The sequence below is a fragment of the Chiloscyllium plagiosum genome, unplaced genomic scaffold, assembly GCF_037043375.1.
Source record: "Chiloscyllium plagiosum isolate Xiang-an unplaced genomic scaffold, Cpla_swu_hap1 HiC_scaffold_21, whole genome shotgun sequence".
Classification (NCBI taxonomy): Eukaryota; Metazoa; Chordata; class Chondrichthyes; order Orectolobiformes; family Hemiscylliidae; genus Chiloscyllium; species Chiloscyllium plagiosum.
Window position 1 is genome coordinate 22,939,329 of NW_028270159.1, and position 19,306 is coordinate 22,958,634.

General features: G+C 37.7%; 1 protein-coding gene across 3 annotated transcripts in view; it reads right to left on the minus strand.

Annotated features, from left to right (window-relative positions):
• Positions 1 to 19,306, minus strand: part of mvb12ba (multivesicular body subunit 12Ba) — a 177,304-nt gene that overhangs the window by 24,333 nt on the left and 133,665 nt on the right. For 2 of the 3 annotated variants that reach the window (XM_087998404.1, XM_043720219.2), the window contains exon 9: positions 15,966 to 16,025. In XM_087998404.1, the coding sequence (XP_087854530.1) occupies positions 15,966 to 16,025 (60 nt within the window). Of the gene's footprint in view, positions 1 to 15,965; positions 16,026 to 17,832; positions 18,017 to 19,306 lie in introns of those variants that run through there. The other variant, XM_087998403.1, reaches the window with a different exon arrangement.

The following is a 19,306-nucleotide window of genomic DNA, read 5'->3' on the forward strand; positions in this document are numbered from 1 at the left end:
TATCCAGCAACACATTTTTAAGCTCTGATCTCCAGCATCTGCAATTCTCACTTTCTCCTAGTTGTCAGTTCAAGCCTGGGTATTATCCAGGTCCTGTTGCATTTGAAGAATAGCTGCTTCAGTATTAACAGTCATGAACAGTGCAGAACATTGTACTGTCATTAGTGAATCTCTGACCCTATGATGGAGGGAAGGTCACTGAAGGATGAGGGATAAATATTGGTGACCAAGTTGGAGAACATCCCTGTCAACATCACAATGTGATGTGGCATCCATTATGTCTGCCTGAGTTGGGTGATGTGACCTTGGTTTAATTACAATCTGAAAGAAAGCATCCTCAATACGACAAATAGGGAGCAGAAGACATCCATTCACAGCCTCTCAAGTCTGCTCCACATCCCCATCCAGGTTTGATTACACACAATTCAATTGCCTAACAAGAATCTATGCACTTGTCTTAAAAATATTCACTGACCCTGCCTCCAGTGACCCTTTGTTCTGAAGTGAAGAGTTTCAAATCACTCGACTCAAAAAAATTGCCATCTTTGTCTTGAAAGACTGAGCCCATAGCTTCAAACAGACCCCCCCCCCCCCAGTTCTGGACTCACCTACAAGAGTAAACATCTTTTCTGTGTTAATCTTGTCAAGGCCATTCAAGACCTTACACACTTCAATCACTCCAATGGAAACAAGCCCAGCCTATACAAATTACAAGACAACCAGTTTGCACAATTCAACTGTTCATTTCAGGTGGGACAAGCAATCTGGCTCCCAGATGCTAACACTCTGGGTCATGGTCAATTTAGCAGCTAATGAGGTTTAAATCCAATTTATAATTCTGGAATTGAGAATTAGTTTCAGAACTGGTGACCACGAAATTATCACTGATATTAAAAAAAAGTCTCTGATTCATTAATTCCCTTTAGGTAAGGAAATTGTAGTCCTTGTGGATCTGGCCTACCTGTAATTCCAGGCCAATAAATGTAGTAAACTCTTAGCTGCCTAGCAAGCCAGTCAATTCAAGGATGGATGGGCAGCAAATGTCATGCCCCATAAAAGAATAATACAAATAGACTATCTAGTAAATCTGATTTTACTCAATAAGTGGATGGAATCATTAAGTTTAGCGCTTAGTCATTATTTTAGATTAAAGTACAACTATAAGGGTGCAGCTTATTCTCTGTGCTCTATGTGAGGAGCCTATGGGAGCAGCAAAGGAATCAAGCTCACAGGACGCACAACCTCAGCTTATTTGACCTCTTGAAATGGTAGTTCTTTAAGTAGCTCCCATTATGACACCAGCTGGTATTTGTGCTTTGTGCCTGTAAAAACTGTTTCACTTTCTTCAACCAATAAAAGTCAAATGATTTTGTCCTCCCAAAAAACTGGGGGAAAAAAACAATTATTGGTAAAGCCAAACCAATAATGCCAGACGAATTGCAGGCTAAGCAAGGTTGAGTTCAACCAATGCTTAAACTCTATGGAAGAAAATGCTATGGAATGAAGAAAGACACAAGTCTTTTTTAAACTCCACAGAAGGACATAATCTTGTCAGATGCAAATATAGAACCAATCAACTCACTCCACCTAATAAAAGTTCTGTGTTTGGTAGTAACAGTGTGACATGCTGCAGAGGAACATGATAAATAACTGAGGTCACATTGCTTCTTCAAAATGGGAGCTGGAGGAAATGATCACGGAACTGTAGGAAACATGCTTTACAGCACACACACTCTAAATTTCTTCTAGTATATTGATGAGGAGGTACAATATGTAAAACAATTAATGTTGTTGATTGAAAAATATAGCCTTATGTTAACAGTTTTAGCAAAAAACTGTTAACATATAATTTCTTAGCTGCAAAGGTGTGTTCGCACAACGGAAAAGTTAAATTTCAGCTGTTTCCCTTTAGTTCCTGTATTTAAAGGGGTCCTTTTCAAAAGTCTTTACTAAATAGCAGAAAAAGGCGATCACTTTTCACCATAGTCAGTGAAATAAAAGTCGATTGGGTTCCATGGATGTCTGAATGCCTACCTACCATTTGAGTGGCCATGTAATTAAGACAAGGATGGCACATCCAAATTATTTTTATGTTCCTCAAGGACAGATATTGTCTTTCTGTAGCTTCAATTTATTTTGGACCTTGGCTACTGTTTTTTATATCTGATATTGCTATTTTTGGTCAAGAAAAATTAAGTGAGCATTAATCTAAAAACAATCCCATCTGCAGGTAGTTAATTATTTTTTGAAGTCAACAAGCTGTAATTGCTGTGCAGCTTAGAAAAATAGGAAAGGCAGAATAACCTACTTTTAAAAAAAAATTACTTACTTTTTAATTTAGAATTTAGTTCCAAACAAAAAGAGTAGAATGCATACTAAAACATCTTCAAAGATTTTTTAAAAATACCCCTTTTTCAAAAAAAAAGTTACAAGGTTCATCATGGGCATTATGCCATCACAATTAATTTTCCTGTTCCAGGCTTGATGCTTCACCACAACATTATGAATTAATGTCTGGTTTGCACACCAAGTTACAGTAAATTCATGTGTCAACAATATGCAGGATATTGTACCAATAATGCTATTGCTACATTTTGGTCTCATTACAGAGATCTCTTTATGCTATAGAACAGCAGAATTAGAATTTGAAAATCTGTGTAAGACAACTAGTGATATCTATTTCTATAATGCACTGGATTTTTAAAAATTGACACACGGCACTTTGAGCATCATATTTTGACTGCTGCAGTATGAGAATAAAACACTAGGTGCTGCTGAAAGACCACAGTTGTAAAAATAACATTTAAACTGTACTTTCTGAACCTGTAAATTGTAAAGCCTGAACCACCACTTTCTCAAGAGTAAATTAACAGTAACATTAACAGCACATGGCAAACACAGGGCATGCTCATTACTTCAGAAAGCAGATAATTGCTTACAAAAATACAAACAAAAGTATAATTATCATGATGGATTGCACAAAGCAGAGGCCCCATCACAAAACCCATGCATCAATGTCCACTGGTTAAAAAATAATGAAGAAACATTAGAGTATATGCATTGAATGAAAGCAAAGATGATCAAAAATTCTTAATTTCCCTGCTTTTTTATGGTTGACAAGCATGTCTTCATCAATTTACCACCTACTTCATGATGTCACAGCTAACAGCTTCAGCCTCAAGCTACGCAAGAAACAGGACTCATTTTTCAAAATACAAATACATAGAGATGTCAGCTAAAAATGTTTACTAATTAACACTTAAAAAGACACAAATTAGATATGCGTGACTACGAGCAATTATAATCAAGAAGTGTTTCTGTACTCATTTGGGAATCAAAAGGACCTAATTGCTTCAACAAGCATTCAAAATTCTTGCCACTTAGCAAATATGTTTATTAATGTGGACCAGTCATATCAAGCATTGATACTGTGCAATCAGTATCTTGTGACTATAGTATTATGTATCAGTAACTACCAAAGGGTAAACATCTAACATTTACCTGAAAAGGTTATTTGGGAAAATCACCTTTTTTCCCAATGTCCTCTACATATTATGTGCACAACTTTAACCAACGTGGCAAAGTCAAGTACATTTTGCTGTTGGTGCATTAGGCTGTTTCTGAGAATACATGCCTTTTTTAGAGCTGTAAAATTTAAAAAGTAAATGATTTCAGCCAAGGTTTTGAATTAACAACTGTTAGTTTAAAAATGTTAAAAGAACTATATGGCCCTTTCATGATTTAGGTTTTTCAACCTATTGCACTATTTACCATTGCTTTATTTTAAAAAAAAGTCAATGTGTGTTAGAGTTCATTTTACAAATTTCATATTATATTCAAATAATTCTCTTAAGATACGCATTTACAAATTGCAATTAATGCATCCATGTAATCAAAACTACTTCCTTTACTGTTGTTGAAATTTCTTATTATTAATGATCACACATGGTATTCTGTGCCACTCAAGGAATCCCATTATGCCACCTGTAAATGTACAGATTAGTATGTAATAAACTACTTGGCTGTACAAGAACAGCAATATTGCTGAGCTAAAACCAGTAAACTAGTTCAGAAATGTATAAATAATGCTCATTCCAGGATTAAATTTGCTTTCATTGCATAACACATTCAACAATTTTACTATGGCTTGATTTATTGCAAAAGTATCATTTAAGCATTCTTTTTCCTAGAAAAATGCACTTGAAAATGGTGACAGTGACTGGGGTGGAAGTGGGGGTTGGGAGAGATATTAAGAGGTATTAAGTGGAACTGTAATCTTCCATTGGTATAAGGCATCAAATTCTTAGACAAACTGAAAGAGCAAACAGCAAAACAAATAATAAAAGTGCTTATGGCACATTTTGAGCTGTGCTTTCACAAGGCACATTACAAGACAACATTTGGTTTTGCTTTCCCTTAAACATCCTTCTATTAAATAATTAGAATATGAAGCAATGACTGTTTCATCACATTCTGCATTCAGAGTTCATTTATCTTCTCTGCCCGCCAGTTCACTAAATACAGCACATTAATGCGCCTCAGATTTGCTTAATCATTTACAGCACATTTATAATTAATACCCTCCTTGATTTTATTGTAGCTTTATTCATCTTAGTTCCTGCATTATTTGTAGTGTCTGTGTTATCTTTCACCCCAGGGTCTAACCCACAGCCCACACAAGGGAGAGGTATTTCTCAAGCTTGGTCCTTTGCCAGTTTATTCTGCTATCTGCTAATACAGAAATAGGTCTCAATCTGATTTCGCTGAAAAGCTGGCAAACAATGCCCAATGGGAATGCACAATACCGAAATAGTTCCTCCAATTCCAACTCCAGGAATGATGGTAGTCTCAAAGGGCCTTTGCCAAGAGACATGTGCATGTTCATAGTGTTGATGTAGAAAAAATTATTTTAATGGAACCATCTATAAACAAATAAACATTTTTCTGCAGATGTGTCATGAATGCCCAAATCCACTATTTTCTATTCAAAAATGATTTAAATTTCACTAAGCAAATAGAGAAAAAAAAATACATAGAGAATTTGTTTCTGTACTATTGACTTGAAAACAAATGTTACAACTGATTAATCTAAAACAAATTGTTTTCCTAATTTGAATTTAGGTTCAACATTAAATTTATTGTAACAGTGAAGTGTAGAAACAAACTGAAACAGTGAACAAGTGAAAAGATTAGTGACATTATATTTGAAAATCCAGAATGAGAACAAATAATTGACTATTTAAGAAAATGTCAGTTACTAACAACAAATCAATTATGTAGAGTACATCACAGTTAGCTGAAGAACTAGTAGAAGGAATGGACAGATGATAGATTTAACATTGAGTGCAATGTATTAATAGAGCTGTTGGGTTACAAACATTATCCACAAAGGTTTGAGTAAGGAACAAAATGCTCTGGACAAACCACCAAGAAGCTCAGAATTTTCTAATTCCTATCTCATGTAAAAGAAGCTGTATGCAGTACCTACAGCATATTTAAAGTACTTAATACCACCCATTGTTTCTCTAACTACTTTTAAAAACACAGGGCTTTGCCCATGGCAAGTGGCTCTGTGCAGTATAATATTCCACATCAGAATATCTGGACCAACATTTCAACACTAACTTCTGCTTTTGGTCCTTAATCAATTTAATATCCATGTGACAATATTGTTTTCATCCCATAGACTTTAATTTTACTAAGTCTATTACATGGTACTTTATCAAGTGCTTTTAGTAAGTCCGTAGAAGCATTGATCATACAACCCTCATCAGTTCTCTGTTACTTCAAATAACTCAATCACATTAGTCAAGCACAATGCAGCTTTAACAAATCTATGCTCATGCTCATTTTACCAATTTCATATTATCTTCAATCAATCCTAGTTTCCTAAAATACACAAATTGCAATTAATGTATTCCATGTAATCGAAACTACTCCCTTTACTGTTGCTGAAATTTAAAATAATTCATGATCACATATGGCATTCTGTGCCATTCAAGTAATCCCATTATGCCATCTGTTGATGGCAATTAATGCTGCTAATTTTTTTTCAGTGGATCAGAAATGACCTCCACTTAAATATTGCAAGGCCAGAGACATTGCCTTTGGTACACAATTCCCTGCTTCGACCTCCATCCCTCTTCCTGGAAACTGAGGCAAACACAATCTGTTTACAACCTTAGTGTCACATTTGACCCCAAGTAGAATTTCCAAGCATACATCCGAGCCATTACCAAGACCAGTTATTTCTACCTCTTTAAAATCTTACAACTACAATCTTGATTCAGCTCATCTGTTACTTCACCAATCCTGATTATTCCACATACCATTTCCAGGATAATCTCTGTAAACACAAAGTCATCCAAAATTCTGCAGTCTTTGTCCTGATCTGCATGAAGTCCCATTCATTCATTACTCGTTTGTTTGATATTGCCTCTCGTTCAACACCTCGATTTTAAATTTCTTATCTTGGCTTCTAGAGCTTCTCACGGGTCACCCTTCCTTACGTCTATAATCTACCCCAGTCTCAATCCTCCAATAGATCAGTGCTCCTCCAACCCTGGCTTCACAAGCATCCTAGATTTAACTGCAACATCATTGATACTTATCTTCTACTGCCAAGGCCTTAGGTTTAGAAATCCCTTCTGTACATTTTTCCACTTCCTGCTTCCTTCCCTCTCTTTTATCCTTTAAGATGCTCCTTAAAGCCAACTTCTTTGACCAAAACAAGCTCTCTAATCTGAGCTTCATCGGGCCAAGTGGATACCAGAAGAGCAGAGAAACTTCTTCAAACATGTCCTTAACCTATGATAATCTCTAGCAAAAGACTCCCGAGTTTAGAGAAGAAGCATCTGCAAATAAATCAACATTTTGGGTGTCTCTGACAGGCACAGAGGGAGACCAAATGCAAACTGTGGGACGGAGTGTGCAAAAACCCAAGACTCACTCCACGTGTTTTGGAAGAGCTGGAGTACAACATTTGAAATTCTTAAACAACAAACTCATTCTAAGGATCGGAAAATTGCAGCCAGAGCTTCTACAGTTGCAATTCTCACATCCTTCAGTAACCAGGATGGTTTTCATTCAAACAAGGGATGCTAAATGTTTCAGTCCATCCTCTTCAGCTATCTTTATTCTATCCAATTTTGTTACTGCCTTCTTCTTCATTGATACACTGACAACTTTGATGCAAAGTAATCCTTTACTTCTGCTGCTTATATTAGAAGATCCCCCTTTCAGCCTCAAGAAAACCTGATCCTTTCTTTGCCGACCCTGTTATAACTTTTGTTTATAAAAGACTTCTCCGCTTCCTTCTACGCTCGTAGTTAATCCAGTCTCATATGATCTCTTTCCCTGCCTAAAATCATCAAGGATGTAGATGGAGTTCAGACAGAAAAATTATTTGAAATACATAGATTAGGGAGTACTGGTATCATGCTTACAAATTATGCAAGGGCAAAGTTATTCAGGTAGGTTAAATTGAAGTGTTGATCATCACATTCAAATGAATGAAGAAAGGTATTTGGCTCAACACAGTTCATATATCCAAAAGACAGTGCAAGGTTGATTTGATGAAGTTTTGTATCCAGCATCTTCTTAAATGATTCAATAATTTTGCTTTCACTATTCTATGGCTAGAGTCTTTTCCATATGTCAATAACTCTGTGCAAAAAGCAGTCTTAAATCGACCTTTCACTTGTCTGTACTACCTGGTCATATATTCGCTATTTAACGTACAAATCATCTCTCTGACAACTCCACTCAAAACTGAAAAGCTCAGGTTTCTAGTTTTTTTTCCCCTGACGCAAGTGATCAGTCTCATAACAACTACCTACCTGTACTTCCAATTACATGTTCAATGGAATTCCTGATGTTTTCTCTCACTGGAAACTCTCCAATGGAAGCAAAATACTTTCAACCAAATTTGGAAAAAGAATCCAAGGACAACATAAATGTAGGATGTCTAAAGATACAATCAAGGACGTATTAGTCAACACTATTCACTGCCATTTGCTAAAAATAACTTACAGAAAGTTATCTGTACAACAGTTTGTGACTCCAATAGTAATTGTGGTGACAGAAGCTACCAAAACCTGCAGCTTAGATCTACTCTTCAGTCATGCGATACAACAAATTCAACTTTAAGACACAGAATTGTGAAAGGCCATGAATATTAATTTCAGTCTAGAGCAAATATGAAATATTTTGTGATAATAGGGTTTCTATTTCAAAAGAAAGGTACTGTCTTGCCTTGATCCAATGAGCAATTGGATTTCAAGACGCTAAACCTTAACAATGTACACCATTTTATTTTATTGTGTAATTCATTTCAACCAAACGTCAACAATTCTAGTAATATTAGTTTTGAGGTCAGGATGTTGACAAAGTTGGGGAAGCAAACTATCTTCCAAATATTATTTTCTATGTAAATACTAAGATGATTAATCACAATGTTTCAGAAGAGAACCTAAATCAAGGAAAAATATATAGACAGAGGAGCTTATCCTGAAGTCAATTTGTTTAAATTCTACTTCAGTGGGACTCCATTCTTGGAGGATGTCTGGCAACTACTTTTTTTTTTTAAAACACTTTGCCTTAAGATGATAGAAAGGAATGATCCTAAAATCATAAAGTCTAGGGTTTTTAAACTTTCTGCCAGAAGCCCTGAGACAGAATGGGTAAAATAGGAGCAACAGAATTATTTGTGACACCTCGCAGATAACACAAAAACAAAAACAAAGGAATAAAGCCAAATGTTTAAAAAATAGGTGTTTCAGGAAATTATTTGAGAAACCAATCCCATATCTATTTTTGATGGATCTTACAGGTTGAAAGACAGGTATTTTTTGTGATCAAAAAGGTAAAACAAAGACATTACTAAAGCAAAGTACAACAAAGTCTGCTGACAATCCACCGAGGGCTTCCAAAATATTCTGAAGAAAATATTTTTTCCTTATTCTGCCATTGAACATCCTCCCACTGGACATCAAGAGTGCAAGTAGCTGTTTCTTGCCTGGGGCAAGACGTATTTGTTTTTAATGCCTGCTCCTCAATGAAAATATGTAAAAGAAAATGATTAGACAACTTATAAGCAAATTTACCTTAGATTTCAGATTCAAATGTCCCCAAACCTCAAAAGAACATGACTTACAAAGACGTTTATTTTGCTTACTACGAGGTGCATAGAAAGATGGCAGTGAATCACTACCAATTCTTAAGTTTCAACCGAGTTATGGAAGAAAAGGCCTCACTTTTTAATAACTGTGTTGAATCTTCCCTTTCCTGGTGAAAAATGTAGATTGAACTGCCAATAAACTTAACAAAAAGGAAAATGGAAACTAACAGTTGATAGCTGCAGCAAACAGCCTTTCATAGTGTCATGTAGGTGTATAAAATTCTTCACTGCCAGCCTTTGGAGGTGTAGCATCATAATGCTGGGGCTTTTTTTTCAAATTCACACATCAGATGCAGGCATTGTTGGCTGGCCAAGATTTATTGCCTGTCCATAGTTGCCCCTGAGAAGGTAGCAGTGAGTTGCCTTCTTGACCCACTGCAGCCCACCTGCTCAGGGTTGGATGACAATGCCATTAGGGAAGGAATTCCAGGATTTTGACAGTGACAATGAAGGAACAGAAATATATGGAAGTAGTTGCTCATTGGTTTGGAATGTGCTGTCTAATGATCTTTGGTGAATTTCTGCAGTGCATCATGCAGTTAGTACACACTACTGCTACCCCATATTGGTGGTGGAGGGTGTATGTGGTACCAATCAAATAGACTGATATCTCCTGGGAAGTGTCAAACTTCTTGAGTGGTGTTGCAGCTGCATTCATTCAGGCAAGTGAGGTGTATTCTATCACACTCCTGACTTCTGCCTTTCAGAATATGGACAGGCTTTGGGGAGTTAGGAGGTGAATTACTCACCTAGCCTCTTGCAGCCACTGTACTTATGTGGTGAGCCTAGTTGAGCTTCTGGTCAATGGCAACCCCCAGGATGTTGGGAGAGTAATTCAGTGATAGTAACACCATTGAATGTCAAGGAGCAGATAACTAGAATGTCTCTTATTGGAGATGGTCATTGCATAGCATTTTATGTTGGGCTGACAAGTCATAAGTAACATTTGCTTATGGATACTGTTCAGATCTTGTTGCATTTGAACATGGGCTGCTTCAGTATCTGAAGGGCCATGAATGATACTGAACATTGTGTATCATCCCCACTTCTGACCTTATGATGGAGCAAAGGTCATTGATGAAGATGGGTAGGCATAGGACATTACCGGAGGTACTCAAGAACATAGAATAGCACAGCACAGGAATGGGCCCATTTGCCCACAAATATTGTGCTGAACATGACGCCATTTTAAACTAAACCATTCTGTGTGCCCTGAGTCCATATCCCTCCAATCCTAGCATATTCATGTGCTTATCTAAAAGCCCCTTGTATCTGTCTCCACCACTACCTCTGGCAGTGCATCCAGACATCCATCACTCTCCGTGTAAAAATTTTTCCCCTCTCACTTTAAATGCATGTCCCCTTTTATCAGACATTTCAATTCTGGGAAATAGAGTTTGACTGTCAAGCCTATGCATCCTAATTTTATAGACTCTATCAAGTCTCCCTTAGCCTCTGTTGCTCCAGAGAAAATAATCTAGTTTTTTTCTGGCCTCTCCTTATTGCTCATACCTTTTAACTCATGCAGCATCCTGGTAAATCTCTTCTGCATCCTCTCCAAAACCTCTACATCCTCCCTGTAATGTGGCAACCAGAATTGAATGCATATGCTTAAGTGCAATCTAACTAAAGTCTTATAAAGCTGCAACATGACATCCTGACTCTTATACTCAATTCCCTGACCAATAAAGGCAAGCATGCTGTACACCTCCTTTAATCACCCCATTTACTTGCGTGGCCACTTTCAAGGAGTTATGGACTTGAACCCCAAGATCCCTTTGTATACCAATGCTGTTCAGGGTCCTGCCATTAACTGTATACATTTCCTTAACACTCGGTCTCCCAAGTTCAGTACCTACACGTACATGGATTAAATTCTATCTGACATTTCTCCATCCATACCTGCAGCTGACCCATATTCCACTGTATCTTTTGACAATCTTCTACACCATCCACAACTCCACTGATCTTTGCTTAGTCTGCAAATTTATCAACCTACCTATGGTTTCATCCAACTCATTCGCATATATCACAGCAGAAGTTCCAGTACAGATCCATGCGGAACACCACAAGTCACAGGCCTCCAGCCAGAAAAACACCATCCAACACTATCCCTGGTCTTCTATGGGTAAGCCAATTCTGAATCGAAGTGACCAAGTCACCGTAGATCCCATGCATCTTAATCTTCTGGATGGGCCTACCATGAGGGACTTTGTTGAAAGCTTTACTAAAATTCATTCACTGATCAAACCTCATCAATCGCCTTTGTCACCTTATCGAAAAATTCAATCAAGACCCGCACAAATCCATGTTGACTGTCTCTAATTAGGCCATGCTGTTCCAGATGAGCATAAATCCTATCCTGAAGAATGCTCTCCAACAGCTTCCCAACTACTGATGCGAGACTCAGCAGTCTTCAGTTTCCTGGATCTTCCCTATTACACTTCTTGAACAGAGGAATAACAATATCTTCTGGTCAGTCCTCAAGAGCCCATTCAGTGGCTAGTTAGGAGACAAAGATCTTGGTCATGGCTCCATCCATACCCTCTCTTATCTGTCCTAATAACCTGGGGTGGATACCATCAGGCTCTGGACACTTATCCATCTTTATGTCTTTGAGAGATCCTACACCACTTCTTTCTGCACAGGTGTTCTGGAGCTAAGTTGATTGACCTCCAATAACCACAACTGTCTTTCTTTATGCCAGATATGACTCCAACCAGCAAAGAGCTTGCCCCTGATTCTCAATGATTCTAGTTTTGATAAGATTTCTTGATACCACACTCAGTCAAGTGCAGCCTTGGTGTCAACGGCTGTCACTCTCGCCTCACTCCTGGCATTCAATTCTACTGTCCATGTTTCAACCAAAGCTGTAAAGAGTTCAGGAGGTGGGTGGTCCTGGCAGAATTCCAACTGGGTGTCTAAGCAGGTTTTTGCTAAACAAGTGCTGCTTCATAGGACTGCTGATGTCTTCCATCATTTTACTGATGACTGAGAGTAGAAGGATGGGGCTGTAATTAGCCAGGTTGGATTTGTCCTGCTTTTGTGTACAGGACCTTCTTGGGCAATTTTCCACATTGTCAGGTAGATGCCAGCATTGTAACAGTATGGGAAGAGCTTAGCTAAGGTAGCAGCAAGCTCTGGAGCACGTATCTTCAGTTCAATTACTGGAATATTATCAGGACCCATAACCTTTGTAGTATCCAGTGCCTCAATGTTTTTTTTGAGTGAATCAAATTTAGCTGAAGACTGGTATCTGTGATGTTAGGGACCACTGGAAGAGGCCAAGACAGATTATCCATCAGACACTTCTGGCTGATGATTGCTGCAAATATTTCAGCCTTTTCTTTTGCACTGTTTGGCCTCTTACCATCAATGAGGATGGAGGTATTTGTAGAGTTTCCTCCTCCACTGAGTTGTTTTAATTGTTCACCACTGTTCATGACTGGATGGGGCAGGACTACTGAATTTAAATTTGATCCATGATCGTGGGATAGCTCTGTCTATCAGTTGTTGCTTGACATGCAAGTAATCCTGTTTGGTAGCTTCAACACTGAAATTTCACTTTTAGGTTTGTTGATGCTGCTCCAGTATGCTGTCCTGCATTCGCCATTGAAACAGTGCTTATTGACTGGCTTGATGATAATGGTTGAGTGGCAGATATGGTAGGCCATGAGTTTGCAGATTATGTTGAAGTACAATTCTGCTGCCGTTGATGGCTTACAGTGCCTCAAGGATGCCCAGTCAAGTTGCTAGATCTGTTCAAAGTCTGTTCCACTTAGCACGGTGATAATGCCATACAACATGATGCAGAGTATTCTCAATGTAAAGGCAGAACTTCATCTTCAGAAGGACTATGCAGTGGTTGTTCTTACCAATACTGTCATGGACAAATACATGTGCAGCCAGCAGATTGTCAGGTATGTCAGTGAATGTCATGAAGATCAGTGAATGTCATGACTGTCAATGAGGGCAACTATGTTTTTCCCTCTTGTTGGTTCCCTCACCACGTCCTGCAGAACCACTCTTGAAGCCATGTCTTTAGGACCTGATGAGCTTGATCAGTCTTGCTGCTGCCGAACCACCTTTGGTGGTAGATATTGAAATATCCCACCCAGAATATATTTTGCCACTGTCAGTACTTTCCCCAAGTGTTGTACAACATGGAAGGGTACTGATTCATCAGCTGAGATGGAAAAGTACATAGTAGTCAGAAAATTTACCTGCCCACATTTAATCTGAACCCATAAGATTTCATGGGGTCAGGGGTAGGAATCAATGTTGAGGACTCCCTCCTGACGATGTATCACTGTTCCACCACCTCTGCTGTGTCTGTCCTATGAGTGGGACAGGACATATCCAGGGATGATGATGGTAATGTCTCAGACATAGTCATATTCATGGAATCACATCTTGCAGACAACATTAGGCTGCTCCTTGACTAATCTGCGAGACAGCTTTCCCAATTTTGGCACTATCCCCCAGATGTTAAATAGGAGGACTTTGCAGAGTCAACATGGCTGTTTCTGCTGTCATCTTTTCTGGTGCCTAGGTCAATGCGAGGCAGTCTTTGAGACTTCGTAGCAACTGAAACAACAAAGTGGCTTGCTTGGGCAGTTGTCAGTCAACCACATTGTGGAGGGTCTGGAGTCACATGTCGGGCAGACCAGGCAGGACTAGTAGATTTCGTTCCTTGAAGGACATTAGTCAGCCAGATGGGTTTTTCTGACAATTGACAATGGTATCAAGGTAATCAGTAAATTCTTAATTACAATTTTTTTTATTTCATTCAAATTCCACCATCTGCTGGGTGGAATGTGAATCCAGATCTATAGAACATTTGTTGAATTTCTAGATTAATAGTCCAGTGACAATACCACTGGGCTAGCATTTCTTCCTAATTAATTAATAATAAAAGCTTTCATTTGTAACAACGAGATAAATCATTAAGTGTTCTATTTAGTGGTATTAGTCAAGTGACAGACATTAACCAGAATACTCAGAAAACCACTCCGAATTGAGCAAAATGTCCTTTTGCATCTAAATTTGAAGCAGATGGAACCTCCATTTAACCTCTCATCCCAAAGACACTTCTTCAGTTCTGCACTGTATTTCTCTTAGGTTATATATGCAAGTCTCTGGAATGCGTCTGATACAAGTGTGCAAACAGTCAACTAAGCAAGACCTAAATCAACCACACCTGCCAACAGACAATGTCCTTTTGTTAGAAGTACACTTCTACAGAATTGTTTTAAGGCAAAGGAATGTCAGGTGAGATTCTGCAGATATTACAATAACGTCCTCTACTTTTAAAGGTTGATTTTTCTTCATTCAATAAATGTGACTATGCTGAAGGCTGAATTGTTTACACAGCTGCTTGTCAATCATGAATGACATTCATAATTAAGATATAATGACATTGCACACCAGGGGAGTTGGAGCTTCTATCAAGTAGCTGTAAAAATAGGCATCAGTTTTCCTTCAAGGAACTGGCATATCCCAACCAAAAATCATAAAGCTTGAATGTCTCCAGATTGATAATCTTCTCAGCCTTCTTAGAATCTATTTGTATGCAATGTGCATAAATCTGGTTAAAATCTGTTAATTGAACTGCAAATTAATTTTGCTAATTTTTAAACCATTTAATCTTTTGTTGCTCATAATCGACATGTACATTTTACTGCAGTCCCACTGTCCTGTCACCCTTAACTTAAAAAAGTGAAGTACTATCACTCATCTGTTCCTTTACAATTAGAATTAACAGCATTCTTTAACAAATTGAAATATATGAACGATCTTTCCTCAAATTCTCAATGTCTCCCTAAACAAAAAATCTTAGGTTTGCTTCTGTAAAGAGTCAGAAATGTTCATTCTACACTGAGATATTCTATCTAGTTGGTAAGTTAAAATCTCAACTCACTCTTAAATGATGTACGTCTTTGAATGGTAGATGTGGAACCTGGGTCTTTACGTATGGAAGTTGAGTGCTAAAGACAGCAGGGCAAGTGATCTCATTTAATGTGAAATGCTGGTCAAGATAGAATAATTTCTGTTTCTCACCATAGCAAAATCCCCAATCCTGGTTTGAAAAACATTAACCATCAAAACATACCAAAATGGGGTATCGCTAAAAAGTTTCAAAACAAAATGTAGTTATTTTGCTTGCTACAGGAGCAGGACAATCAAAATTCTGTTGCTAAATTTCATCTGTGCAGATCCATGGGAGTTAATCTTAAATTAGAAGGTCCAAGAACTTCATTTTCTTCAATATAAAGGACCTAATTGATTGCAAAGTTCTTGGAATGTCATAAAATAATGAAAGCAACTAGGTAAATGCAAGTTCTTTCCTTCATAATGAAGAAAATGACATTCTTGGAACTTCTAATTTAAGATGAACTCCCATGGATCTGCACAGATGAAATTTAGCAACAGATGTTTTAAATTTGTTCCTGAAGCAAGCAGATAACTAACATGCATTCTAAATCCATAAAGGGACCAAAAAACAGAATTATTGGCTAAAATATAGTATTAGTTATTCTTACAATACAAATGCTCTGGAAAAAGTACTACTCCACTGGAGGACAGAAACATGAAATTGTATGAGTGGACAACAATTAATTGGTGACTAACAAATGGAATTAAAAACAAGTATTTTGGAAGAAGGTCAACATATATCAGATTGGGTGAACACCTCAACCAAGAGGTTTACTCTCTGCTGGTTGATGACTTATTTAATTATGTGTGAAGATTATTTATCCTTTCAGATGATTTACAAATAAATACTTACTTCTCTCTCGATTTCAGCCAATGATTTGATCGTTATGCCCATTAAATCAACTGGTTGCACCTGAAATCAAATTCAAAATTCAAAACGGAGATGTTAATAAAATACAAATCCAAGATAACTCTGAAGAGCACAAAATTATAGATAACATTAATCTTGATAAATCACAGTTATCAAACAAGCTTTATTTGACAGACTAAAACCTATGATTACAACTAATCGTTTTATGCATGGTTGCATATCTTCAGATTATTTCATGACAATAAGCCCCTTATATTGTATTTTGCTTTCACGAGGTCTTATTTATTTTGCTCATTGTTAAATGCTAATCTAAAATTTTACCATATAAATAAGTTAAACAAATTACTTTTTGACACATATGCTGTGTTCTACTCAATAACATCTAGATTGCATTTGTTTAGCACCTTAGATATGCAGAAGCATCCCAAAATACTTTACTGAAGAAGGAAAAAGCCCACATTTTCAGGTGTTTGGAGAATTGAACAGAAGTTAGGTAAAGGGGTTGATTTCGAGAAGACTTCAAGTGAAGAGATATAGAGAGGAAGATTGATGAGGGAGTACAAAAGCATTGCGGTGAAACAGCTTAATCCATAGGTGCAGGACTTTTGGAGAAGGTACTGTTGTGTATATGGTCAGATTCAAAAAACTGGAAGGTATGTGAGATCGTGTGATGTTGGAGAAAATTGCAGAGATATTTATAGTGAGTGGAAGGATTTGATTTAAGAGATAAGACTCTAAATTTTCTGTGTTGGGAGATGGGAGGTCAAAAGGATTGGGAAGTCGGCTGGATAAGTCAAATTTGGACAACAGACATTTGGAGGAGTTGGAAGCTGATGGTTGGTATTTCAGAGGCTGGCGAATAAAAGGTTTGAGTTGACATATGATAAAAGCTTGGAGAAGAATTTTCAGCAGCAACGGTTAAGGATTGCTGTGAAGCAGGTGCACTAACAGACAATGTTGCAAAGATGCAAATAAATGGTCCCGATGGCTGAAGCAAGAATTTTTAAAAACTTGTTCCTGGGATGTGGGCATCACATGGAAGGTCAGCATTTGTCATCCATTCCATTTGTCTTTGAGAAGGTGGTAGTGAACTGCCTTCTTGAACCATTGCTATCCATGTGGAGTAGGTTTGCTAGGGAGAAAGTTCAGGGTTGTGACCAGGATGCTAAGAGTGGTCAATATTTGGTTCAACTGAATGATCAAAAAGGGGATGTAATGAACACAAAAACTTGGAAGAACCATCATCTTCTGCATGATATTGCACTTAGTATGGCTATGCTCTAAGACAGGCAGAACTTAATTGACACCTGGTTCCAATAGAGCCAGATGCAGTGCTCACTCATGACCTGTAAATATGTTGTTTAAAGGCAAGCAATTCCCATTCTGTTGCCAGAAACAAGTGCAGCCTTTCTTTTCTTCATTGCATCTTTGCTTTTGCAATTGCTGAATAAAACTGCATTTTTTCAACTGTTTGAAGGCTTCTCCATATATGATGCTCTCCCATTGAACGATGAAAAATTGTTAGGCTACTCTGGGCATTAGGGAAAGAGTGGCATACTCTTAGATTGGGTTTGAGGATGGAATGATGCCAAGGACAGCTAACCTGTACAGCTTGGATCTTATAGTTATCGGTATAATGGCTGTCAATTAGTCAGGTGATGTGAAAATATCAAAAAGAAAATTGACAAATGCATACTTGCAGCTGCAATGAAGTATCAATCATGCCATCCATATGCCCTCAGAAACATTTCCTTCTTTAATTCCCACACCTGCACTGTGAAGGGCAGCTCCTGGCTGGCAGAGTTTGATCTGGTGCACGACTCGGCCTTAAAAATGGCACTAGCACTAGGAATACCCTAACGTCCGGGAAGTTGTGAGTACTTTTGCCATTGCAGATAGAAAGATAGGGCAAGCTGGCACCAAGGAGGAGTTGTGCATAATTATGAAGCGAGCTGTGAATAGAGTGAGAGAAGTCGCTCGGGTTCACATGAGAAATCTTCCAGGAAGCTCGCCAAAATTGAGACAGCCAATTTCTGGTAAAAAAAAGAATTAAGCTCTTAGATTAAAACTATGCAAGAAAAAAAAATCCAGCCGCTTCTACATTTATATGAAAAATGCATCTTGGTGGTAGATTGTGTACAGTAGAAGATGCGTACACACACCACCTAAATTCTATCCGCATTACAGGCTGCAATAACACAACCTTTTCTCATCTAGCACAAGCCCATATCATAAGAAATGCCCTTTATGAAGTTGGTAAAATAATTTATTTCTCAATGGAAATTGCTTTAACCATAAATATTATTTACAGTGAAAATTATTTGAATTTCAAGATTTCAAAACAAATAAAATGCTACTTTAAATTCTTAGTTATTTTAAGTTTTGTGTCCCATGTCCAAAGCTTTGCATATTTACATCTGGATTTCCGATTCATTCAACATTCACCATACAAAGTTGGAAGATGATGGTTGGTATTTCAGAAGAAGAAATGAAGAAAAGAAAGGCTGCACTTGTTTCTGGCAACAGAATGGGAATTGCTTGCCTTTCAACACATATTTACAGGTCATGAGTGAGCACTGCATCTGGATCTGTTGGAACCAGGTGTCAATTAAGTTCTGCCTATCTTATTGCACTTAGTATGGCTATGCTCTATCATGCAGAAGATGATGTTCTTCCAAGTTCCTGTTCAGAACCCGCCTGCTGCTTTCCCATCTCTACAGTGTCCATCACATCCCCTTTTTGGTCATTCAGTTGAACCAAGTATTGACCACTCTTAGCATCCTGGTCACAACCCTGAACTTTCTCCCTACCATACCTACTCCACATGGATAGCAATGGTTCAAGAAGGCAGTTCACTACCACCTTCTCAAAGACAGGCTTCACTTAGGCCTAATTTTATTACATGAAAATACTTAGGTTGGGCACTATTTGGCGAAAGAATACAACAGCAATTAATATCTTCCAGATAACACTTCTTGGAACAATGTCTAACAAAATTAATAAAAGATACACAGTGCACACATCTCAAAAATGTTTTCTCTCTCTATGGATCCTACAATAATTAAAACACAAACCCATTTTGAACTGGAACCTTCCTTAACACTTCATTTTATACCATCACCAAAATTAACTCCATGTGTTGTCCGAATCTTCCTCGCTGTTAATATCACTTCTCAGTGTTAATTTTGTTAATATATTTTAACCAAAAGTTGCTACTCTGACAGCTATCCAAGATTCAGCTACAATTTCATTCAAATGTAGCATGCATTTGAATACTCCCAACTAGTTTTAGTGAACAACATGGACAGCAGCCATGTTATGCA